The following is a 26,319-nucleotide window of genomic DNA, read 5'->3' on the forward strand; positions in this document are numbered from 1 at the left end:
TCAAGCTTACAGCTCTGGAGTTTACAGTATACCGGGCTGTAGTTTCCTTATTTAAGAAAATTGGGACGCTGCCCATATGTAGTCCTCCGGTATCCCTCCTGTTCTCTCCGATTCCACAGATCCTTCAGGACGGCACCTAACGTGAGGCAGTTCCGTTTGCTCTTCTTATAATGTTCTTTTCCCTATAGAGTTGGACATGCATATACATGTTGTTTGGGGAATTTGCCACACATCCACTGAAAGCGTAATTCCCAACTAACAGTCAAATCCTTCTCTTTGGAGCTACCCAGAACACACCTACCCTCTCTTCCATATGACAGCCCTTCACAGACTTGAAGACAGTGTTGTGACTCTCCCGTGAGTTAAGAGCACCAGCTGAGTCAGGCAGACCCGAGTGACAAGCACAGCTTCACTCTCTCAGCTGTGAGAGCCAAGGTAAGTTACTTGATTTTATTTTCTCTCTACTTCAGTTCTTTAGCTGATTTATAAAAGGGGGGTAAAAAACCCCACTTCATTGGTTTATTGGGCAATAAATAACGTAATGTATGCAAAGTGCTTAACACGCTGGCTGGCAGGGTGAGCATTCAGTAAATGCTGGCTATTTCCACACCCCCCCCCCCCGCCACTCCTCTATTTATAAAGAGCTGGGTGGGCATTTTAAGTGTCAGGGCTGTTGGGGAGCAAGGGGGGCGAGGAGGGTTTCTCCCTCCCTAATTGACCAGGGAAGTCAGAGGACCCTGAAATAGACCAGGTATTTCTTAATCCGGAGGTGGTCTATTTTCAGTTATCTGGGCGCCTATTTGCTGGGGCTGGGGGAGAGCATATTGTCGAGAATCTAGGGAAAGGTTTATTTTCAAGAGCTGGAGAGCTGTTTGTTGACATATTGAACCGTCTCTTGTTTATTCTTATTTCCCCGAGCAGCTAGCCATGCAATCCCCCAAACTCAATTACCTTTTGTGAGGCGGCGGGAGCATGATACCTCCTAGCCGTATTGATCAGTGCAGACTGGGCAGAACGTGAGGGACCTCAGAGATGCTAAGCAGCAATTTCTGGGCTTTTCCTGCCTTAGAAGGCCTCCCCTCTCTGTGTTTGTAGAGACACCGGCATTAATAAAATACAAGTCCATGCCCCAAATGGACCAAGCGTGCAGCGAGAACCGTGTCTCTCTCACTAGCCTCCTTCGAAGGAGGCTGATGACGAATGGTCACCATTGACCAGAACTTGGAATCCTGGAGTGACCAGTGCCAGAATGGTTTTCCAACTGTAGCTCTTTGCACACACTGGGTTTTGCAAGCAATTGCATGATATGAACTCTGAATGCCATTGCAGCTAGAAAAAGTTTGGGAGGAGACACACCCAACTGTGAACAGACAGAGGAATGGGACTTGAGGGGATGGGGGGTGGGGTAGGCTCGGGACTCGCTTTATCTGCATGTAGGATTTCACATTTTTATTCCTAGATTATTTATGTAATTATCAGCCATAAATAAAAGTTAGAAAAATGAGAAATTGCTTTTCAAAACAAAACAGAGCAGAACAAAATACAAAATAAACGCAAGCCATTGGGGATATTTTTCAGAGGTCACTACTGACCGAGGAGCCAAGTAGTGCAAGCCTTAAGTGTGTTGGGAGAGAAAGGTTGCTTGGGTGGGGGAGACGTTGGGGATCCCTGGAGAGAGCTTGCAGGGAGAGCAGGAGAGAGGGCTAGACATAGAACCCCAGGGGAACACACCTTTTTGCAAAAGAAAAATAGCTTTTTTTTCCCCCTCGAATACCAGTTCTATGGGTCCATTAGAGACAAACAAGAAAATACAGATAAGAAAAAGACAAGTCAAAATCCCCTTTAATTCCACTGCTCAGGTATGGTCACTGCTAACATTTTGCTCTGTGTCCTTCCAGAGTGTATTTCTTCGATGCAAACATATAGGTAGTTATTTTATAAAAATCAGCTCATCAGTTTCAACGGCTGCTACAGATCCACCATGATTTGTTTAACCATCCAATGAATTGTGTTCTAACCCCGGCATTTGAGGTCATTGCCAAATTTTTATGATCCTAAACAACCATGCTTTCTAGCTGTGTGAACTTGGGAAGGCTAGTTAACCTCTCTGTGCCTCTGGGTCCTCATCTGGAAATGAAGGTGATAATCATACCTACCTCGTAGAGTTGTAACACACGAGATCACGTACATAAAGTGTTTGCACAGTGTCAGCACGGTAAACGCCAGCTTCCCTGATTAGGTATAATAGGAATCACAGTTGTTGCTGTTGTTGTTGGCTTTCCTGTGAGTGTCTTTTGATTTAGGGGGGAGGGGGGAGCTCTGGGGTCCAACGGACCTGTGTGCTTGTGGTCATGGCAGTTCACCTCACCGGAGCTCAGTTTTCTTATTCGTAAAGTGGGGATTAATAGGACCGAGCTCACGGGGTCAAATGAGAGAATGTTTGTAAAGCCCTCAGCGCAGTTCTTGGCATGTGGGAAGAGCTCAAAGTCAGTTGGTGGTATTATTATTACTATTACTATTATGATCATTATCACCGTGAGTCAGCCACTGGTGAGGGTGGGAGGAGGAAAGTGGCAGTGAGTCGAGCGCTTGGAGCGTTTCCAGCCACTCGTCTGATTCCAAAGAGAGGAAATGATTTGGGGATCCACACTGACCCGGGCCGCAATCTGAGCTTTGACGTTGACTAGCTCTGCGACTCGGTCACAACTTCTCTTAAGTATCAGTGCCTACTTCATAGGTGTGCTCAGCCCGAGGGTCCAGGTAGTGTTGGTGGCTGATTGCGAGCATGGGAAGATTTACAGATGATCTGCATGCCTCCCCCGCAACCCTCAGATTCTGTGTCCCTATCTACCTGGGCTACTTGAACGTCACCTGAAGGCTTTGCCTTCCCCGGGGCTCAGGGACCAATTCTGCCCTGAGTCTGGTGGTTAAAAGGATCGTGATTCGGAAAGCTCGAGGGCTCTGGTAAACCTTTCTGCTAGTTCGACTCTGACCTTGTGCCCCGGGTGCGGAAAGCAAGCTGGAGCCCTGCTTCTGTGAGCAAACCCTCACCTGGTAGGCTCGGGACTGGCGTGCTTTTCATGCTGGCTGCCTGCACACCCTAGAGCCTCGCTGTCAAATTCTAGCCCCGTGGCGGGGACACGGGTTGCCAGATTTCCCTCTGTGTATGTGACACGGGGGCAAATTGGCTTTTTATTATTACCATGGCGGGCCTCTATTAATAGCACCCACGGTCCATCGTCTCAAACCCTGGTTTCCCAGCACCTGAAACCCTTGGAACTCTCCTGATCGTTGCACTCAGCCTCCGGCCCCGGTTCCCCTTACCGCTACCCGCTGCCCGCACTTCCACATCACAGCCTGGCCCCCCGGACTCCTGGGTCTGCTCAGCCGCAGAGGGTATGTCTCAGTTTTGTCTCATCTCTGGAATTGCGTGAATCTCCTCTTTTCTCTGGGACGGCCAGAGGCGGGCAGAGGGGGCTGGTGCAACTATTGGGGGTGAGGGGGAAGAGGGGTGGAGTTGCATAGGCCAAGTGCTAAAGCGGAGCTTCTGGAGGGCTGTCAAATGAAAGGCGGCCAGAGGCAAATGTCAGAGCCTATATAGAGGCAGGAATCTGGGACCAGAGAGACGGAGCAAGCACTAGCAAGTCAGGAGCAGTGGGGCGGGTGGGCGGGCAGGCAGGCAGGCTGGCTGGCTGGCGGGCAGGAGGGGGGCGTGGCAGGGGATAGCTAAGGGAGATTGCAGAGAACAGCTGCTGGTACTGGGTCTTACTTTAATGAACTGGCTGGGCATGGGGCATAAGTAAATGGGCCAGACTAAAAGAGCCAGGGGCGCAGAGGACATAACTCTCTTCTCCCTAACTGGCAAGGTAAGATCTTTCGGGGTTTTGCCTGGTGGGGAACTGTGGCGTGTTCAGGGATTTTTCTGAAGATGGGAAGTGGACATCTATGAATGCTCTTTCGACTCATCTTTCCCACTTCACCAATTATTAGGGTAACCAAGGTGCCAGCAGGAGGCTAGTATTTCTTTTCCTACACCCCTTTCCGGGGCTGTCCAGGCTGGAGATTGGCAGGGGGTGGGGAGGTGTTGGTGATGTGACTAAGAGGGAGAAAAGGCAGACAAGGCAGATCATTATAGCACCGTGAGATAGGACATTATGGCATAGTAGGGGGCTCTGGCGTTGAACGTAGCCGGCAATCTGTGTGACTGCAGGCAAGTTATTGAGCTTCTCTGGGCCTTAGTTATCTCGTTTGTAAGATGAAGATGGAGTGCCGAAATCGCTTAGCGTTGTTGTGGGGACCAAAGGAGATGATGCGTGTAAAGTGCCTAGTGGGGTGCTTGCTGGTCAGCGCATGCTCAGGAAATGTTCACTGTTGGCATTTCTGTTGCTAGTATTGTCGTTATTATTATGGAGGCACGATGCCACGAGATTGATGACTTTTGTGACATTGTCCCAAATAAGCAAGTGTTCCGTTTTTGGCATGGGCAGGCTGCGGCGGTGCGTCAACATTGTGTAATGTGCGTCTTGGTTTCCAAGCTATGTGCCAAGAAGCCCCTTCTGGGGCTGCTTATGGGGGTGGGCCGGGAGGTGAAGCTCTGGGATTGCCCACCCACGTGTCATCAGAGAAACTTGCAATCTGTACGTGAAATCTGTACGCCTATAGGTATTCAAGTGATGTTGGAACGGTAACTTAGTGCAGCGTCAGGGATGCCAAAGGCTAGGCAACACCGAGGAGGGGGTGATAGTAAAGAACAAACAGTTTGTACCGTCGCGGTGACCCTATTTAGCCCCAGCCCTGGCTACTCTGAGAAAACTGGCAGAATGGGAAGAATAATGCTATCACACAGGGTATAAAATTCAAATGGGATAATGCTTGCAAATCCCCGTACCTTATAATAGACAGTTTGGAGTTGTGTGCACTTGCCTAAGTATAGTGCCCGCAACGCACTAAGTGAGCAGCGCATGGTAGTGGTAGCGGTTGCTGTGTTTGTCAGTAATAAAAATGATAATATGCAGGATTTTCGGTTCACGGAATGCTGTGATAATAAACAGGATTTTCAGTCCATGGATCAGATAAATGCCTTGCTTTTCCTGGAAGAGACCTTCAGGGCCATCGGAGTAGCAAAATGGGGACTAAACCCCTGGGCAGGACTCAATGAGCCCTAGGAACTAATGATCAACCCGGGGCAAAGGGCTTTCTCCTGCAGGTCCGCCAGCGCCTTGGCTGCCTTGTGAGCGCTCTGGTGGGAGAGGGAGCCTGCACCTCTCACAGTTTGCCACAAGGTGGCGCTGCCGCTTCATTTGCTCGGGGACGGCCGAGGCTCCCGGCTGCGGAGCTCGCCGGCATTTAGAGCTTTTAGCAGTGGAGGGGTGGTGCCGTGCTGTGGGACTGAGCGGGTTGGTTTGAAGAGAATAGGGCTGGAAGGGATCTTTGCTCTAGCTTTCAGTTCCTTCGTTGTCGCACAGCTCCTTTAACCTGATAGGCCCATCTCTGGTGCCACATAGCTGGCAACGCGCGGAAAAGGTCTCCATCGCGAATCACTGGTCTCTTTCCCAATCTTTTTGATACTGGCTTTTGACTCCTAAACTTGTTTCCTGTTTACAGATTTTCTTGCCGTTTGGGCTTCAGCAGGACACCTTGATCTCATCACGTTAGGGACTCTCTCCGCACTATCTGTGGCCATGGCCGATATGTCGATACCTTTACACTCACTCCGATTCAACAGTATGCTGAGGGAGGAAAATGTCGACCCCCCAAACAGGGGGTCGACCTTCTCTGGACCAATAATAGAGACCAGAGCAGATGTCCAAATCTTACAGTCCCGCGTACAGCCTACAGTCTCGACGTCAGCATCAGCCCCTGGAGGGATGTCTGCACAGTTGATGACATCCGCAGCCTTTGACACCATGTCTGCACCTCTAACGGGAGCACCAAACACTGGAGCACTGTCCCCACCGCTGATGCCAGCCTCGGAATCTGGGGCCCTGTCCCCATTGCTCATGCCAGCTTCAGATGCGGAAGCGCTGTCCCCCTTGCTCATGCCAGCCTCAGATTCTGGAACGTTGTCCCCATTGCTGTCCACTTCAGACTATGGATTAATGTCCCCGGGACTGATGACAATTCCCGACTTTGGAACAATGTCCACAGCACTAATGGCCGCCCCACATTCCGCAGAGATATCGCCCTTGGCAATGCCCGCCTCATCCTCTGGAGCCATGTCTGCACCTACAATGAGCACTCCAGCGTCTGGAGCGATGTCCACACCACTGATGCTGGCCTCAGATCCTGGAGAGCTATCCCCACTCCTGATGCCAGATATAAACCCTGGAGTGATGTCCACGCAGCAGCCAATGCCAGCTCCAGGCTCTGAAGCAATGTCACCATTGCAAATTACCGACGAAGACACTGAAGCAATGTCCAAAGTCCTAATGACCGCTCTGGCCTCTGGAGAGATATCTTCGCTGCTGATGTCAGGCACAGACTCCGAAGCCATATCCTCACTGATAATGTCAGCCCTCTCTTCGGAAACAACGTCAACCCAGCCAACGAGCACCCAAGACTCTGGCGAAATCTCCACCCAGCCAATGTCCGGCCCGGATCCTGGAGTAGTGCCTTCACGGCTCATGTCAGCGCCAGGTTCCGGAGCAGTGTCCACACCACTCCTGGCGGTCCCAGATGCTGGGGATGTGTCCACATTGCCCAAGGCAGCTCCGGATCCTGAAGCCGTGTCCCCACTGCTAATGACGGCCCTAACTTCTGGAGTGATGCCCACCCAGCTGATGTCAGCCCAGGACTCTGGAGGGATGCCCCCGCAGCTAACACAAAATCTAGACCCTCAAATCATGTCTACTCCACCAATGAGAGCGGCAGCTCCTGGGGGGATGTCCGCAGGGCCGGCGAGAGCCTCAGACCCCGGAGTGACCTCCACATCACGAATGAGAGCTCTAGCCTCTGGCAATATGCCAACACTGCTAAAGACAGTCCCAGACTCCGCAGCGATGTCCACCCCACTGATGACGGCCACAACCTCCGGAGCCATGTCCACAGAGCAGATGTCAACTGTGGCCTCTAGGGTGATGTCCACGCAGTTAACCATGGCCAGAACTTCTGGAGCGGTGTCTACAGGCTTCCTGAAAGCCACACCGAGTGGGGCAATGTCCACATCACGAATGAGACCGCCAGCCTCTGTGATGATGTCCGCGTCGCTAAGGAGAGCCCCAGCCTCTGAAACAGTGTCCATGCTACCACCGCCAGCCCCAGCCTCTGGGCCCGTGTCCACACTGCAGATGAGAGCCCCTGTCTCTGGAGCGATGTCTGTGCCACAGAGGAGAGCCACAGCCTCAGGAGTGGCAGCTGTGCCGCAAATGAGGGTCTCAGCCTCCGGAGCAATGTCCACCCCGCTGATGACAGCCAAAGCCTCTGGAGCCATGTCTCCACTGTTAATGAGAGACACAGCCTCAGGAGTGATGTCCTTGCCACAAATGAGAGCTATGGCCTCGGGAACAGTGTCCAAGCCACTAACGACATCCAAAGCCTCAGAAGCAATGTTCATGCAGCAAATGGCAACCACAGCTTCTGGAGACATCTCCACGATGCTAATGAGAGACACCGCTTCTGGAGCTATGTCCATGCGGCAGATGACAGACACCGCCTCTGCGGGGATGTCCATACCACTAATGAGAGCCCCGGCCTCTGGAGACATGGCCACGCCACAAATGACAGCTGCAGCTTCTGGAACTATGTCCATGCCTCTAATGGGAGCCCCAGGCCCTGGAGCAATGCCCACAGCGTTAATGAGAGCCACAGCCTCTGGAAAGATGCCCAGTCAGCCAATGAGCACCCAAGACTCTGGAGGGATGTCCATGTCGTTCATGAGATCCATGACCTCTGGAGGGTTGTCCCCACGGCAGATGCAAACCCCAGCCTCTGAGATGATGCCCACACCAAAAATGAGAGCCCCAGCCTCTGGGGTAATGTCCACACCACTAATGAGAGCCCCAGACTCTGGAAAGATGTCTGCACTGCTCACCAGAGCTTCATCCTCTGCAGAGATGTCCCCACCACTAATGAGACCCCCGGTTTCTGGAGAGATCGCCACATCTCTGAGAGTCCCAGCTTATGGGGCCATGTCTAGTCCACAAATGACAGCTCCAGCCCCTGGAATGATGCCTATGGCACAAATGAGGGCTCCAGTCCCTGGAGCCATGTCCACACCACTAATGAGATCCACAGCCTCTGAGGGGATGCCCATGCCTCAAATGACAGCCATGGCCTCTGGAGGGGTGTCCCTGCCCCTGATGAGAACCCCAGCCTCTGGAGTGACATCCGCACCACAAATGATGCCCGCAGCTTCCGGAGAGATGTGCACATTATCGATGCGAGCTCCAGCCTCTGGAGTAATGTCCCCACCACTAGTAAGAGCTCCAGTCTCTGGAATCATGTCCACACCACTAAGGAGACCTTCGGCCTCTGAAGCTGTATCCGCAGAGATATCGAGAGGTCTAGCCTCTGGAAAGATGTCCACTGCACAAATGGCAGCCATGGCCTCTGGAGGGATGTCCAAGCCATTAACGAGAGCCACAGCCCCTGGAACAATGTCATCGATGTCAGCCATGGCTTCTGGAGACATGTCTGTGCCGCTAATGAAAAGCATGGCCTCTGGGACAGTGTTTGCACTGCAAACAAGAGTCACAAGTTCTGGATCTATGTCCTTGCCACAGACAACATATGCAACTTCCGGAGGGATGTCTGTGCCGCCAATGAGAGCCTCAGTTTCTGGAATGATGTCCATGCCCCTTCTGAGAGCCACAGCCCCTGGAGGGATGTCCGTGCCACCAGTGAGGGGCCCATTTCCGGGAGCCATGTCCACCCCACAGATGGCAGCCACAGCCTCCGGAATGATGTCCACTCTGGAAATCAAAGCCACAGACTCTGGAGAAACATCTGCCTCTCACATCAATGTCACAGCATCTGGATCAAAGTCCACACCGCGCATGACGGCCACAACCACTGAAACAATGAACCCACCACCACCCCAGGAAGTCCCATCCTTTGGCATGCTGACCCCAGCACTCTGTTACCTCTTAGAAGAGCAGGAAGCAGCCCGGGGTGCATGCTCTGTGGAGGAGGAGATGGAGGTCGATGAAGAGAAGCAAATGAAGGTCTTTTTGAATGACTCAGAGAAAATGGCATTTCTGGTGTCCCTTCATCTGGGGGCAGCAGAGAGGTGGTCCATCTTGCAGATGGAGGTAGGCAACCCCCTCTCAGATGAAAACAAATCTTTCCTGAGCAGATCACAGGGCTTATATGACTCCCTGTCCGAGATAGACATCCTCAGTGCTGTTCTTTGCCATCCCAAGCAGGGCCAGAAGTCAGTCAGGCAGTACGCCACTGACTTCCTGCTGCTGGCCCGACATTTGTCTTGGTCCGATGCCATTCTTCGGACCAGGTTTCTGGAAGGACTCTCGGAAGCTGTTACCACCAAAATGGGCCGGATCTTCCTGAAGGTGGCCGGCAGCCTAAAGGAGCTGATAGACAGGTCTCTCTACACTGAGTGCCAGCTGGCTGAAGAAAAGGATTCCCCGGGCAGCTCCGGCCAGGTTCTGCTGTCAGCCTGTAAGCGGAATAATGAGGAGGCCATGGAGAATGAACTGAACTCTTATCAGCAGACCGAGGAGGTAATGATGGGGAAATACACTCAAGGGGAGTGGTGGGCAGTGATGGGGAATGCACCCTGCTTCTTTGAATAGAATAAGGAAGAGGCGAGAGGGAGGCGTTGAGCTTCTAGCCCCTAACCCCCAACCTGGAGTTTCATCAGTGGCCTGGCTGTGCAGTTATTGGGGGCGTATTAACCACTTTGAAGCAATGCCCCGGCCCAAGTTCCTGGGGCGGTGGGGGGGGGGGGCGGTCTGAGATGGCTAAAGGTCTAAGTCTTCTGATTATGAGGGAACCAGCTGGGGCCCAACTCTCCAATTATCCTAGGGGAGATGTCATCTTTGGGGGGCCGAGTCCTACCTACAGGCACATCTGTTGTGGACCCAGGTCACTAGGGAATTTGGCCAGCCTAGTCGTCGGTCACACATTATGCACATGCGGTACATTAGCCAAGTTTCTCAAACTGCTAAGTTACTGACGTCATCCAGGCAGAACCCCCTTATCATAGTAAGTGTGGCTCTTACCTCTGCTGGTTTTTTTTGTTTGTTTGTTTTTCTCACTCCCAGCACCAGCATGTTCCCAAACGCTGTTACTACCTGAAAGAGCATGGAGACCCTCAAGAGGGTCTGCATGACCACCTTCGCCAGAGCACAGGCCATCACAAGGCCCCCACCAACAAGTAATGCTTTCTGGAATCTTCTCCTGTGATGTCTGACTCCGCTGCTAACTTGAGGACTGGTTCCTGGACCCATTCCATTCAATTACATCATAAACCTTGTGGCCTTCCCCCTTCAGCCTCCCCAGGCACAATCCCCCACCCCCTCGTAACTCCCAGTTGGCTGACTTGACCTTCTTTTTTTACCCCACATGCCTATGACCGGCCCTGACAATCAGAAGTGTGGACCTCAAGAGCGTTTGGTGTGTGAGGTTCTGAACTCCTATTGCCGTCGAGACCAGTCCTAGTTCCTGGTCCAGGGAAAAGTCTAAGCAGGAGAAACCATGTCCTACCTCAAAAACACCTTAGAGCGTCTTGCCACATGTCATCAGGCAAATGTGAGGAAGCCCTGGTCCCATTTCACCCAGCAGGGGATCCTATAAGGAGAGTGATGCCCACTCCAAAACCACCCTTTTCATATGCCCCAACTCATAGCACCTAAAGTGGGTCGCCAGGGCCCTTGCCCTGTTTACAGTCTCCAACCTGAACCATTCGTTTTGACCCACAATAGTAATTATAGTAGTGGTAACATTTATTGATTATGTATTACGTGACCGGTACTGGGCTGACAAGCACCATCTCACTACACTCTCATCATAACCCAACTTGTTCTTGTGTTGTCAACTTCTGACTTCTTGATCTTTTGTCTATGGCCCTTGTTTTGTTCTTTGGTGTCAAATTGCTAGTTCTGATCTCTTGGTGGCTCCCTGAGTAATTAGCTGCCCCCGCTCCCCTTGGCTATTGTGCTTCATGACCGGCACTCTTGATAAAGGTCTTGGTCTTTAAACAGGCATAGATAGTTAGGACATTCTATGAGCAGTGTTTGCCTTCAGGTGGTGGGATTGTGGGTGTTCTTATTTTCCTCTTTCTACTTCTCTGTACTTTCCAGATTCTCTGCGGTAAGCATGTATTACATTTGTAATCATAAAAGTCAATAAAGTTCATTTATGGAAAAAAAAAAAGAATAAACCGTGGCTGACAGAATTTGATTTACGGAGTCCTTCATTCAATCAATATTGATTATCTAACATGCGTCAGCCACTGTTTTAGGGACCGACAGATTAAAAACTCCAAGAGAATGAAAACTCCATTCCAGTGGAAGGGCAACGAGCAAGAAAAGACATAAGTAAGATAGACTGAAATCGTGGTAAAGGCTATGAAGACAAGAAATCGGGACAATGGGGCATCTGATACTCACAGGGCCAATTTATTTATTTAATAATAGTCCACATAATTGGGTTACTCAAAGATCTTTTACAAACAGTAGGAGCGGCATGATGAGAAACATACTGTAGAAAGTTAACTTGGCAGGTGTCAGAGAGCAGTTCTGAGCCCCCTGTTGTAATTCTACAGGTGACTGACTTGCCAGCGACTCAGTCGAGGGCCGGCGCAGTGGGGATGGAAAGAGAGGACAGGCACCAAACGCTCTCTGAGGACTCACATCTGCTATTCCATTACCCTAAACACTGGGTCTGCTTCTAGGAAGAGGAAAATGATTCTCAGAAAAAACAAAGATTGGCAGACAAATTAGCGGCCCCATGGTAATATACATAAGCATCTGGCTCTGCAGGCTGCCTGTAGATGTATCAATCACCAGTGCTGTTGCCTCTGGGGGGGAAAAGAGGGGACAAGAAGTTGGGAAACCCAAATTCAAGGCGGGGGAGAGGCTCACAGCTCTTAGCTCAGCAAAGCACGGAAATGGATGTACGGAATCACAATTGGCGTCTGGAAAATGTCTATGAGAAAGAAAATGTCTTAAAATTGAAACTTTTTTTTTTTTTAAGAGAGAGAGAGAGATAAGGAGCGGAGGGGCAGAGGGAGAAGGAGAGAGAGAATCTCAAGCAGGCTCCACTCCCAGTGTGGAGCCCGATGCACGGCTTGATCTCACGACCCTGAGGATCATGACCTGAGCTGAAATCAAAAAACATCCGCTGAACCGACTGAGCCACCTAGGCGACCCCAAACTGATTTTCTTATAGCCATGAGCATGGAGAACAATAGCAATTCTTATTTAAAGAACATGTTATCATTGAAGTAGAGTTGACGTTCAGCGTTCGATTAGTTTTAGGTATACGACATGATGATTCAACAATTCTGTACATTACTCAGAGCTCATCACTGTGAGTGGACTCACCATACAACATTATTATGATATTATTGACTATAGTCCCTAGGCCGTACTTTGCATCCCTGTGACTTGTTTATTTTCTAACTGGAAGTTTGTACCTATTAATCCCCTGATTCTTTTCTTTATTTTCTTCCCCATGTTTCTTCCCTTTCCTTTTGCCTCTGCTCTTCTTTAAGCAAATGTCACTAAAGGTAAATGGAACAAAAGAAGCCCAATCAGATCCTGCCGGAGCTCAATGCCTGCTTGCTCCTCTACCCACCCCAAAGGTTATATTTAGAAATGTTTCAAGAGCCACTCAGCCTCTACATAGAGCTGGGCTATCATATGCCCAAGTACTTGAGACAGTTTTGTCTGCTGTAAAATAGTGTTCAAGTTTCCCCGGGCCTCGCTGGCCTGTGGGTAAAAATAAGGTCCCATAAGCAGTAAAAACTCAGATGGCACTGGCCCCTTTCCCCACTCGTGTGTTACACGACTTCAAGTCCTTGAAGGTTTCCTCCAGGGATCTGTGGAAGACCCTGGCGGGTTCTCGTGTTCTGAGCTCTCCGGTTCCCACCCTGCCTCATGGCATTCAGCTGCCCACGTTGCCACATGAGGATGGCCTCTCCGCCCCAGCTGCTGGTGGGTGCCTCTGGCTGTGGGAACCCAGAGGCCCCTGCTGGGGTGGGGCATGGAATCGGGCTGCCCTCCCTTCAGGCAGCTTTGGCCGATGGGTCACGGGTGGGGGATGGGCCATGGGAGGTGGTGGTGGTAATTCTCCTCCCCCTTCTGTGCCATGCTCTGCCCCTTTGTCACCTGGACACCAAAGCATTGCTTTTACCCTGTATCCCAGTGAGGCCCATGGGAGAAGGGTGGCTTCAGCTGCTTCCTGTGACAACCTCTCCCCGGCCACACACCACCTCTCCCCTTGCCCCAGCTCTCCAAGCTATAGAGGGATTTTTGTTGTTGGTGTTCCCCTTATGGGTCATGTGCTTCCTTCCTTCTCACCTCGTCCAAAAGCTCTGTGCATCTTGAACACATGCAGGGTGGGGGAGGCAGGCGGCTTGATCCCCTTGTGATCTAATGGAGGCTTTATAGGACAATAGGTACTGCAAGCCACTCTACCTCTCAGGACCTTGGTTTCTCAAATGGGAATAATCATCACCATCCCACTAACCTCACAGCATCATGGAATAAAAGCCCGGAAGGGGTTTGTAAAAATCAAATGCAGGACATACAAATGTAAGATCTCGTTACTTGTAAAGCTAAAGCTCGGCCCTGAGGAGGTTGGGAAGTGGAGGGTAGGGCTGGTTGGGACATCTTCAGCATCTGATCTCTTCAGGGTTTCTATTTAAACTGTGGAGGAAGATCTAAAAGAAAATTCTTGACTGAAGACTGGCAAAAGCCACCTTTTAATATGAGTATCTGTTGAGTATTGACCAGGGGCCCAAGCTCTGGACTAACTTCTTTACCTGCATTGGCCCATGTCCTCTTCAAAACAACTGTGAGATGTGGGTGCTCTCATTAACCCTATTTTACAGACTGAGAATCTCTGGCACAGAGAGGTTAAGTAACTGGCTCAAGGCTCCAGAGCGAAAAAGTAGCAGAGATGGGATTTGAACATGTGCGGTCAGGCTCCAGAGCCCCTAATCCACTATGTATATACATGGCTTTGTTATTCCGAGCCAGATGGCCACTGGGAAGATTTACCCTGTGCCCCAGAACAAATCTGCCACCCAACAGCAGCCAACATTCGAAGCTCATAAAGTTTAGGCCTGAACAAAAATGGCCCTGCTTTCCCTTTTCACTGTCTTAGGTCCAGATGTGAATCCTCCTCGGGGTATCTGGGGAAAGTCTGCAATATTCAAAGAAAAAGGAGTAATTGTGTGGTGCCCCAGGGCTCAGGAGATTCTGCCCAGGGGCTAGCTGCAGCCTCAGGGTGGAGCAGCCTCTGTTCTGAGCTCTGGGCTGGGAAGGAAGCTATGATTCTCCCCTGGGCATCTTCCCATTGAGAAAAAAAAAATTCATCCTGGGCCCAGGCATCTGTAGAAGGGTATAGGACCCGAAAAGTGGAAGGGATTTTTGTGGCTGCACCAAGAGCTGGCTCCTCTTTCTTAACAGCTCCTTTCCCCTCTTTTTCAGGAAACGGGGGAGGGGTAAGGAAGAAAGAGATGATCGATCATTTGGATACTCCGGACCCCTGCCTTCCAACACCACCCTCCCCTTGGAAGGTTATCCTAGTTCCAACCCTGGGGTGAATGCTCACATTAAAAAGGCATCAGACACTTCCAGTTTAAACAACTTGATAGAGATAATCTGGAGTAGCTTCTCCCATTACCAATGCAAAGACATGCTGGTTAAAATCTGTGTGTGGGGGGGTGCGGGGTGGGGAATTCACAGCTGAGCCTCAAAAAAAAAAGAAAGGGAAATCCCCAGGGGCAAAAAACCAAAGAGGGATTTTAATGGCAGACCAATAAACTCTTGAGCCCTCCAGGGCAGAAGTGATAGAGTAGGAAGAGATACAACCTAGCTGACAATGGAAAGCTCACGCAGTCCTTCAGGAGCAAAACCGGGAACGTCTGACCCTCCAACACTGCTCACCTACAACTCAAGAGTCAGTATGAAATGTAGACATTTTCCAACAAAGACTGAGTCAATTCACCATTCCTACAAAAGGTGCTGCTCTTAGAGCCAGGCTAGGCTTGGGGAAGCTGGCAAGATTTAAAAAAGAAAAAAGCTCCCGTCCCTTGACAACCTTTGCTGAAAATTTCACTGGTCTAAGCACTGGTGTATAATCGGGTATGGAACAATCTGGCTGTGAGTTTCCCACGATACCCTCTAATATCTTTTTTAAAAATCTGACAATTTTTTGGTCAGACATTTACTGAGATATACCATATACTTCACCCGTGTATTTTTAATTTTAATTTTAATTTTTGAGAGAGAAAGAAAGAGTGTGAGCAGGGGGTGGGGGTGGAGAGGGGCAGAGGTAGAGGGAGAGAGAGAATCCTAAGCAGGCTCCATGCCCAGCACAGAGCCCGACGTGGGGCTCTATCTCACAACCCTGAGATCATGACCTGAGCCGAAATCAAGAGTCGGTTGCCCAACCGAGACTCAGGCACCCCTACTTCACCCATTTAAAGTGTATAATGCAAGGTGGGTTTTTTTGTTTGTTTTTTTGTTTTGTTTTTAGCATATTCACATAGTTGTGTAACCATCACTACAATCTAATTTTAGAACATTCGCATAACCCCAAAAAGAAACTCTACCAATTACACATTCACTCCCTGGGCCCTCTTCCCCCAGCACCTGGAAACCACTAATCTACTTTCTGTCTCTAAAGATTTACCTCTTCTGGACATCTCGGATAAATGGAATCATATTACATGTGGCCTTCTGTGGCTGGCTTCTTTTGCTTAATATAATGTTTTCAAGGTTCAATAATGTCATAGCATGTAACAGTAGTTCATTCCTTTTTCCAGTTGAATAATATTCCATTGTACGTATATACTATGCTTTATTTATCCCTTCATCATTTGGTGGAGATTTTGGTTGTTTCCACTTTTTGGCTATTATGGATATTGTTGCTATGAACATTCTTCTACAAGTTTTTGTGTAAACATTTCTCATGCAAACGTAATGGAGTGAAATTGCTGGAGCATATGATAATTTTATGTTTAACCATTTGAGAAACTGCCAAACTGTTTTTTTGAAGTGATTGCACCATTTTGTATCCCCATCAGCAGTACATGAAGGATGCAAGTTCTCCACATCCTCGCCAACACTTGTTACTATCTCTTTTGGATTATAGCCATCCTAGTGAATATCCCATTGTGGTTTTGAATTGCATTTCCCTGATGGCTAATAATGTTGAGTTTCCCTCTAATATCTTTTTGATACAAACTCAACAATCTTGCAACACATTACCATGATTATTGTTGAAAGCTTCACTTTGGGAGAGTATTCTGCAAGAAGCTACAGCTCCTTTGCTGTCCAGCCCACCTCCAACTATGCTCTTTCCCCAAACCTTCTCAGAATTAGACGGGAAGGGTTTAGAAGGGCAAAGTCTCATGGCGCCACCCAGGCCCATAACAGCTTTATTTCTATTGCTGCTTTCTGCAACAGAGATTGCCTCAGAAGAAAGGTGAGTGTGGGCTTATATTTCAGGTTTTTCTGGAGGCCCAGAAACCCTAGCTCAAAAGAAAATTTGCAGAGCCATGTGGCCTCTTTCCTGTGGATTCTTCCTCCTTGGACCGAAACCAAAAATAGCCCAGACAAATCATTCATTGCTGTGGTCTTCTATTGGGCTAAGACACCACTCAGAGTTTCTCCATAACGCAATCACCCAGAGAGAGAGAGAAAGAGAGAGAGAGAGAGGATGAAACAAGATGAAAATCTCCATCCCAATTCCAGCTGTGCCAGTGGCATGTGTGATCTTAGGATCTTAGGCAAATCGTTTAACCATTCTGGGCCTCAGTAGCCTCATCTTTATCATTGTTTGATTCTTATTAGAGGTGATAATTCCTTTTTTGTTTGGACAGGCTCTGGGTGTAGGACGGTGTCTAAGCGGCCTGGGGTGAGGACTGCTGGGTGGAAGCCCAGTGTGAGCCATTGCTAGAGGGCAGCATTGTATCAATAATTATTCTAATGACACTGGCTGAGGTGTGGTCGCCTCGGAATTCTTTAATTCAAAAATGTAGTCTTTTCCTCACCCATAAATAGCCCTTTCACAAAAGGAAGGTAATTTCTGCAAATCTGTAGAGAAACCAGAGAGAAGAGTGCATCTGGCCCCCTTCACGTTTCATTGTCCATTAACAAATTTCAGATTGCAAAAGAGAGATAGTGTATTATAATTTCTAATTAAACCTATTTGCTTTTGGTCCCAGTTGGATACAGTTGCACAAATATCTTTTCCTCCTTGAAGACCCCACCAGCACCATGTTGGAAATGTTCAAATTCATTTGCAACCTCTCCTAAAGATTTGATTTACAGATTCAGTGACAGAATTTCTTATTAGAACACTTACTATTTTCAGTTTCCTCCTTCCTTGGCTTGTATTTATTACAACCAAAAAAATAGAATACTTAAGCAATGGATCTGTTATAAAGAATCATCCAGGGGCACCTGGGTGGCTCAGTCAGTTAAGCATCTGCCTCTTGATTTCAGCTTTGGTCATGATCTCAGTGTCATGAGATCGAGCCCTGCATCGGTCTCTGCACTCAGTGGAGTCTGCTTGGGAATCTCTTTCTCCCTCTCCTTCTGCCTCTCTGCCCCCCCTCTTTAAAATAAATAAATAAACATTTTTTAAAAAAGAATCACCCAGAAATTCCCCATTAAATCTTTTGATTACTTGCCACATTTCACCGTGGCTAAGATTCTGCATGTCAAGGTGGCAGCCCAAGTCACTCATCTAGGCAAAAAATATATGTGGCTGCAATAACTGGTCAAACCATGTATTTCTGGCTGTGTCCCCTTCAGCTATTGCAGGGCAAATGAGCAATTAATTAGTAATGTCTGCTAAGAACAGGGATCTGGGTGTACAAGTTGAGAAAATTGCCATCCTTAAGGTAAAGTCATGCAAATGGACTTGATTTATTATTAATCATGACGACAATAAAGAAAATAGTATTTTTAGGGGCATCTGGGTGGCTCAGTCATTAAGCGTCTGCCTTCAGCTCGGGTCATGATCCCAGGGTCCTGGGATCGAGGCCCGCATTGAGCTCCCTGCTCAGTGGGAAGCCTGCTTTCCCCTCTCCCACTCCCCCTGTTTGTGTTCCCTCTCTCGCTTCTCTCTGTCAAATAAATAAATAAAATCTTAAAAAAAAAAAAAGAAAAGAGTATTTCTAATAGCAAAGTAGGATATTAGTGAAAGGGAACTGGGGTATCTCAAAACACCTCCAGACTACGACTGGTCCTGGGTGGGAGGGTACAGCTAATCCTCAAGAACTTCTAGAATCAGGGACTTGAATGCCACCAGTGTTCTTGGTTTTTCTCTCTGATTCTTAGCTCTGCATCTCTCTGCACACTGACGTACTTCTTTTCTCTCTATAGGCTGGCTTTCTCCACGTGGTGGGTAATTGGAACCTCTAGAGCGACTCTGTCCAATATGGCAGCCACCCATCACATGTGGCTACTGAGCACTTGAAATGTGGCTAGTCCGAATTGAGATGCGATGGCTGTTAAGTATACAACACACACTAGATTTTGAAGACTGAGTATGAGAAAAAAAGAATCGAAGCATCTCATTAATTGTAAAAAATTGCATGTGGAAATGATAACATAGTACATGTATTGTGTGAAATAAAACACATTAAAATTAATTCCACCCATTTCCTTTCTTAATGTGGTAATTAGAACACTTAAAATTACATACTTGGCTCACATTATATTTCTATTGGACAGCACTCCTCTACCACATTGCAACTTACAGCTACTTGGGAAGTGGTTGATTGAGTTCTCTTGGAGCAAAGCACAAAAAATGAAAGAGGCCTTGTTGATGAAGTTGGTCCAAACGTCCACCAGAGGCATTCTTATGTGGTGCAAGGGGGTGGATCACGTGAAGGCACAGCAGCTCCACCTGGGACATAAAGTTGGGTTAGCCAGAGAGACAATTCCCAGAAGCATGGAGGGGGCTACTAGATTGATAAAGCAGAAGATATTCTCTAATCTGGGATCATCCTAAACGCCTTCTCTTTTTTTTATCCTCAAGCTCCAATAACCAATTATGTAGCAAGTTTTATTGATTCTATCTCCATCTACTTTTCGCCGTCCTCAATGTATCATTCTCTTAGTTCACTCACTGTGTTCTCAACTGGGGCTATGCAGTCACTGGCAAATGACTTTTAAACAAGTGTAATATACAACCAAAAGACTGTCTCTTCTCTCGAGCCAGGCATTTGGGAAGACACACACTTATTTCCAAACAAGATGGTTTCAGTTGTGTCCAGTTTCCGCCACTTATCATACATGTGAACAGGCCTTGTCACTTAGCTTCTCTGGGACTCAGTGTGCACATCTCTAAATTGGGACTAGTATGAACCCTACTTACCAGGGTGGTTGGTATTACTCAGGGAAAAACCATTGTGAGAGTCCTTTCATATGGACACCTCCTATAGAACTGCCATAGTTGCAGGGATATAAATATTTTCAGCAGCAGCAACTCTTCTTTCTTTGAAAGTAGATTTGATTTTGCAAAAGGTCAGAAATCACTGAAAGTCATGTCTAATGAGATGTGTGCTCAAACTGGGTAATACCAAGTCTGGCAAGAGAGACAGAGAGAGAGAGAGAGAGAGAGAAATAGAAAGCAATGATACTATCTTTATTATCCTTTCAAGAGAGGTTCTGAAAGTGTTTATTGCAGTAGCAAACATTGCTGGGCTAAGTGGGTAGTCTTCAGCACTTGCATGTGGAAGAACTCCAGTGTTGCTTTTATATGTACATTAAAAACAGTCTGGGGCGCCTGAGTGGCTCAGTCGGTTAAGCGACTGCCTTCGGCTCAGGTCATGATCCTGGAGTCCCGGGATCGAGTCCCGCATCGGGCTCCCTGCTCGGCGGGGAGTCTGCTTCTCCCTCTGACCCTCCTCCCTCTCATGCTCTCTCTCATTCTCTCTGTCTCAAATAAATAAATAAAATCTTGGAAGAAAAAAAAAAACAGTCTGACTACTGGCTGGCTCAACCTTGAAAATAACTGTGCTTTAAAGAACTTTTTCTTACAAAATTGTTTCTCTCAAATATTGCTAACAACCCTGTAGCAGTGGGGTAGGTCCCATTCCCAATTTAGAGACGTGGAAACTGAGACACAGGGTTGCTAAATGATCCACTTTTGATGAAAAAACTGCCCAGAGACAGAGTCTGGATGTGATTGGACCATTTGGCTCTGAGCCTTGTCTTCTTTCTGTTGAATATGCTGTCTTCTTGGCATCTCCATTTTCTTTTTCACGTAAATTCATAATAATGATAATAATTACAATGATAAAATGGAAGTGCGGAGAGGTGAAAGGATTTGTCCAAGGACACAGTTAGAGCTTAGGTTTGGATGCAGAGATCACCCTGTTAGTCTGCTTGCTGATCTGCTCTTTCCCCTAAGCAGCTCACGCATTTATTTTTTACCATCAACACCCGCCTGTCTACTGGCCCTGCCTATCTACTAACACCTGCCTGTCTACTCGCCCTCAACATCATACCAAAGTCCTCCTGCTGCCACCATTCTTCTGGCATAGCTTTCTCTGATGACCTCTTAGATAATAAATCCGGTGGCAGGCACACACAGGTAGTATCATTTTAGAAGTGGGGGGGGGTCCAAATCTGTGTAAGGAGATTATAACCACAGCAGCAAATGAACCAGAAAATGTCAGAGGCTTAACACAATAGAAGTTTATTTCTCACTCATGTAATAGACCAGTGTGGGTGTTCTTAGTGGCTAGCTTTCAGCCACGGGGTGTTTCGGGAACCCTGAGTCCTTCCATATTGTGCCTTGGCTATACTCCGCAGCCTGAGATTCCATTTCATTGGTGAACACTAGTCACACGGCCTCATCTAGATGCAAGGGGGACAGGAAACTATAGTCCCTCACTGGGCTGCCCTCTCCCTGTAACAGTGGTACTTTCAGGAAGAGAGAATGCAAGTATTAGTGGACCACTATTCTTTTCTATCACACAAGCTCAGAAATGTTGCAAGGTCACACAGCTATTAAGTGGTAGGAAAGGGGATTTGAAGCCAAGTCTGTCTAAATCTACAATTTGTCCTCTAAATTATCATGCCTTCTTTTGATGAGAGAATTATGTTCTTAAAAAAAGAACTCAGCTGATCTATCTCATGACCTCTAATCACACATTGCAAGGTAGAAGTACTCAGGAATTCTGAAATGATGATAATAATGTTCAGTTTACTTTTGCACTTTTGATCCACATCCTCGCCTTCCAGCTGATCCTTTCCTGGTATTTCCATGTTAGAGTCTACCACTCTGAATCCACTAATTTGTCCTACCTAGTAGGAAATTAATTTGCCTTTCATTTTCACATACACTCCAACAGGTTGCACAAATGGTAGTTTCATTTATTCAAGTATTTTAAAAGCAAATAACTCAATGCGAATAACTGGTTAATTGAAACATTATTAATTGGCTGTTCGAAACTCTAAAACCAGTTCTTTGACCTGCCACCAATTCCTTCTCTCTTCAGAAGTGCTTTGAGACTCTGAATCCAACTGTGGATGGAGCCAAAAGAAATATTTACATTTCCGTGTATCCATGTTCTCTGATATACGGTTGACCCTTGAGCAACTGTCAAGTTGACCCCTAACAGTAAAAAATCTGCATATAACTTCTGACTCCTCAAAAACTTAACTACTAATCACTTATTGTTGGTCAGAAGTCTTACCAATAACACAGACAGTTGATTAACAAGTATTTTGTATGTTATATGATTCATATACCATATTCTCACAATAAAGTAAGCTACAGAAAAGAATACAGTACTGTATTTATGGAAAAAATCAGCATGTAAGTGGACCCACGCAGTTCAAACTCTGTCTTGTTCAAGTGTCAACTGTAAATCTCCTTCCTTTATTTTACTCACCCCAATTCAAGTACTTCTTTCCAGAATCCCTGATTAGGAAATGTCCTGGCTGCCTTGAAATAATTGAAATACATGATCTTTGCTAAGAATGCTTGAATTTGTGAGAAACTCCTGGCGATGGCTGAAGACAAAGGTGTAAGCTTTACTAGGTGGGGACCCGAGTGTCACCAAGGTCAAGATATCAACTCCCACTGTGGCCTTGACTCAAGCTTTTATTTTCCCTCTGGAGAGAAGACTGTTCACCTCTTAGCTAATACTTGGGAGGGGCCCAAAGACCAACCTTCTACACCAAGAGGTCCCATTCTGAGTTTAAACTATGCCCATGACTAGAATTCAGATGTCTCCTTGCATGTAAGTCTACTTGCATGAGGGACTTAGAAATTTCCTAGGAGAGAATTCATCCCTACTGGAGAGGGAGCTAGGCCTACAGTCTTGGTCCAATTACAGAGCCCTAGTATGGGAAAGGACGACTGACTTGGAGGAACACTGTGATATCTGTCATTTGGTTGTGTTGCTAATTCAATATCCCTTTATTAAGTGTGAATAAAATGGAAGAATCCTTTCTTCTACTTTGCCATAGAACTCCATGCAGCTTTGGTGCCTTGAGGACTCCAAGTGTCAGTCCCAGTAGAAGTAGGAGCTGTGTCTGGAAGAAGTGACAGCAACCAGCAGATACTGTGGTACCCAGCAAAAGCCTGTTATGGAGGCCATAGAGTTGAATCTCAGAATGGCAAAGTGAGTCATCATTGTCACAAAGGAATAACCCATGTTTTTTCTGACTTTGGTGCCTAATCCTTGCAAAGTTTTCTCTGAGAGTTCTGGATGTTGTCTCTCAGGTAGGCACAAAGAAGTACAGTCCAAAAAAGCATGTGGTGTCTGCCATTTTCCCCCTTAGCACTGTAGTAGGCTTTTGAAGACATTGCTTCAACCCCAACTCCTGAAATGAGCACATAATTAGGAACCCTGACAGGGGCAAAGGTCATTCCTTGGCATTTGAATTGGTATCAGGGTCTGTAGACCCCAAACAAAGTGGCCACATTCTCATGATCCAAAGAGCATGAACATACGAACCATGTGGGGAAGTCCAATTCTTTGTGCTAGAAAGATCGATGTGAGATGAAAACCGACCCAGGTAAAAATGGAATTGCAAGGGCTTAGAGCTGCAGCTCTTGAGTAGAGCCAAATGGGGATGGCTTAATCCACAGAAATAACTGCTTCGTGTTACTGATTTTCAGAAATTTTGTTGTATAGAATTTGGCTTATTGATCTATTACACTTTCAAGACAGCACAGAACATCCAGTACTATCTTCACTTCTGACATCAGGAGAAGGAGATCATATATCCCTGAATGCAGTTTCCTCTGATGAGGCCCAAAAGGCATTAGCCACTATTCTTGCTGTATCTGTTGCCTTTACTTGGCCTTGCTACTGGAGATTCTACCCCTATTCTGGACACTTTATCCTCTAAATTTCTCTCTTTACTCAAACTGTGTCACAGAGAAGATTTGAGCTTGATAAGGCAGTAGTGATCTTTTTTACTGGGGCACAGATAATTCAGGACAGGGAAGTGTGAAAAACTTGAGGAGAATGTACATTTGCAAACATTATTTGCTCATGCATTCATTGAACATTTATTGAGTGACTAAGTTATATTAGGCTCTGTCTGAAGTGTTTATTGACTACATATAGATTTAAATGAACACCTATACATGAATGTGTGACTATGAGTCTATTCAAATGCTCTAAAGATGAACAAAACTGATATGGGCCTTTTTCTTTTGGTATATATTTCTTTTCCTTCATCTAACCACTCCCCCCTTCCATGCAGAATTGTAGGTGATCCAGGAGAGACCCAATTCTGGTAGGCACATAAATGGCTCCCCTAAGATGTCTGCATTCTACACACTGGAAACTGTAAATATGTTAGGTTATATGGCAAAGGAGAATGAAATTTTGCAGATGGAATTAAGGTCATTAATTAGCTGACCTTGAGATGAGGAGATTATTATGGATTATCCAGGTGTGCCAATATAGTCACAAGAGTATTTGTAAGAGGACGAGGGAGGCATGAGAGAGAACCCGAGTAATGCAGCATGAAAAGGACTTGGCCCTATGTTTGCTGGCTTTGAAAGACGAAAGAGGGGAGCCAAAAATTGAGAAACACAGGAAACCTCTAGAAGCTGGAAAAGGCAAGGAAGTAGGTTACCTGTGGAGCTCCCAGAAGGAATGTAGTCCTGCCTATCTCTTGATTTTAGCCCAGTGAGACCAATTTGGACTTCTGACTTCCAAAACTGTAAGATCATAGATTTGTGCTATTTTAAATCACTAAGTTGGTGGTAATTTGTTACAGCAGCAACAGGAAAACACATACAATAAGAAATTGTCTAAATCAGTAATTCTCAACCTTGATGGCATAATACATTCACCTGTAGATCTTTTAAGATCCTAATGTTCGGGTCACACTTCAGACCAACCAGAAACTTGGGAAATGATATTTAGGCATCATTTTTTTAAGCTTCCCAGATACTTCCAATGCATAACAAGATTAAGAACCACTGGCTCAACTAAATGATTTTTTTGGTATCACTACATTCTAACGGTGAAAATCTTGCTTGGCTGAGCACAGTCTCTTCTTACCTCTTTCTACCAGTTTGTCTTTCAGCAGGACAAGAAAAAGTCAAAAGAGAATCAATGCCCAGAATCCCTGGGACCTGAGGCCAGACGAGAAGAGCTTAACACATCCTCTCAAGGAGCTGAAATGGAAGGTAAAGCAGGGGCAGGTGTTCTCACCTAGCCTCTGTTTTGGTAGATCCATTCTTTTCTGAGTGCTTGGATGTGTATCTAATTGTAAAATGCCATTTGTTTTATTTTCAGTAAGGCACCTAAAAGTCATTGGAAGATGAACACAAGCTGCCAAGTGCATCTTCAAGGGTGACCTCTCCAGACTTCCATGGAAGAGAGCCAAGTCAATTGCATGCCTGACCAAATAGACCCGTCAGTTACCAGAGACAAGTGTGACCCATGTCTGTGTTACTGGCATCAGCAAGCTGGAGCTTGGAGTTCTTGGCCTAGGTAATGTAAAACTGAGAGTTGTTTTCTAAAGAATGGGGACTAAGGAATAGGGCGTATATGAAATTAACTGTCTTTAGCAAAAATGAATTATATATACCCTGAACCTGATTCCTGTTATAGATTCAACCAGAATTTACTGTGGCAGTTTGGCTATGACATATAGGTAATGTGGGCCCAGACAGTCATATTAAATCTTTCTGGCTACAAAAGAACATGCCATTTCATTGCCGGTCTAACAACAAAGCTTTCCAATGGACTATTTTCTGATCTGGCAAGGGGGCTGATAGATTTCTATACATTCATGGAGAGCATGGAGAATACAGAAAGCCTGCTTTAGTCCATAAAGGTAGGACATGTATATAAGGCTGCCATGATCCACTCTTCCCTGGGTTAGGGTTTGGTCCAAGGCAGATCAAATGCTTTCTGTAGAACTGACTCCAAAAACCTGAGCAGGGACAAAGCGCCAAGACTAGGGGTCTGCAGGCTGTGACTTGCACCAGTTCATTAGCAGTGATTATATGCATCTCTGCATTTAATACCAACATAATGGTAGCTTAAAATTGACTATGATGGGTGTATTTATGCCACAGAGCTTGGCAAATGCTACAAGTCAGTCTCCCCAATCCTCTCTCCTCCAAAGAGCTGGTTGTTCAATATTCACCAACACACTGGAACTTGCAATACAGTAAAACTGGGTCTGAAAGGTATGGTGAGAGGACGAGGAATGTTTTGTTTGGAGAAGAAAGATCTGAGTGAACCTAACTGTTGCTAGGGGAAGAAGGCTCAGATACCTTCTTTATTTCTCTAAAGGGTAAATCAGAGCTACTGTGCATAAATGCCCATGTGTATGTGTATGTGGCAGAGGATTAAATGGAAACTGGATTCAACTCAATATAAAAACCAAGAATTTATTAATGTTCAGTATCATTCAAAAGGAGACAATTTTATCTCAGGAGATAGTGACATTCCACAGCACTGGAAGTGAGCAAATAGAGGCTTAAAACCCAGGAGGCTAAGAGTTCAAAACCAGTACGAGGGGAAATATTTCCTAAGAGCTCAAAGAATGCTTCTCACCCCATTTATATCATTTCCCTCCTAACTGGCTGGCTTCTTTCTTCCTCAAGGTAGGAGCTTATGGGAACACAGGAAGAGCATGAGGGTCTTCACATCCCAATCTTCCTTTCTCTACATTGACATTG

At 46.8% G+C, this 26,319-nt stretch overlaps 1 protein-coding gene across 2 annotated transcripts; it reads left to right on the forward strand.

The window, feature by feature from the left end:
- Positions 1 to 359: 359 nt before the first annotated feature.
- Positions 360 to 11,011, forward strand: RTL9 (retrotransposon Gag like 9). Of its 2 annotated transcripts, none has more exons than XM_035007193.1 (3): positions 360 to 435; positions 5,605 to 9,677; positions 10,221 to 11,011. In XM_035007193.1, the coding sequence occupies exons 2-3, from the start codon at positions 5,682 to 5,684 to the stop codon at positions 10,335 to 10,337; spliced, it is 4,113 nt and encodes a 1,370-aa protein (XP_034863084.1). In that variant the 5' UTR covers positions 360 to 435; positions 5,605 to 5,681; the 3' UTR covers positions 10,338 to 11,011. The 2 variants fall into 2 exon arrangements, with proteins under 2 accessions (XP_034863084.1, XP_034863093.1); XM_035007202.1 differs by lacking the exon at positions 360 to 435 and adding an exon at positions 3,791 to 3,866.
- The last annotated feature ends 15,308 nt before the right edge of the window (positions 11,012 to 26,319 follow it).

Source organism: Mirounga leonina, unplaced genomic scaffold (genome assembly GCF_011800145.1).
Source record: "Mirounga leonina isolate KUSES-001 unplaced genomic scaffold, KU_Mleo_1.0 Mir_101664, whole genome shotgun sequence".
NCBI classification, from domain to species: domain Eukaryota; kingdom Metazoa; phylum Chordata; class Mammalia; order Carnivora; family Phocidae; genus Mirounga; species Mirounga leonina.

Coding starts and splice junctions, on each gene's coding strand:
- RTL9 (XM_035007193.1), top strand. CDS start 5,682: ATGGCCGATATGTCGATACCTTTACACTCACTCCGATTCAACAGTATG. Junction 9,678..10,220: donor CTTATCAGCAGACCGAGGAG/GTAATGATGGGG, acceptor TCTCACTCCCAG/CACCAGCATGTTCCCAAACG.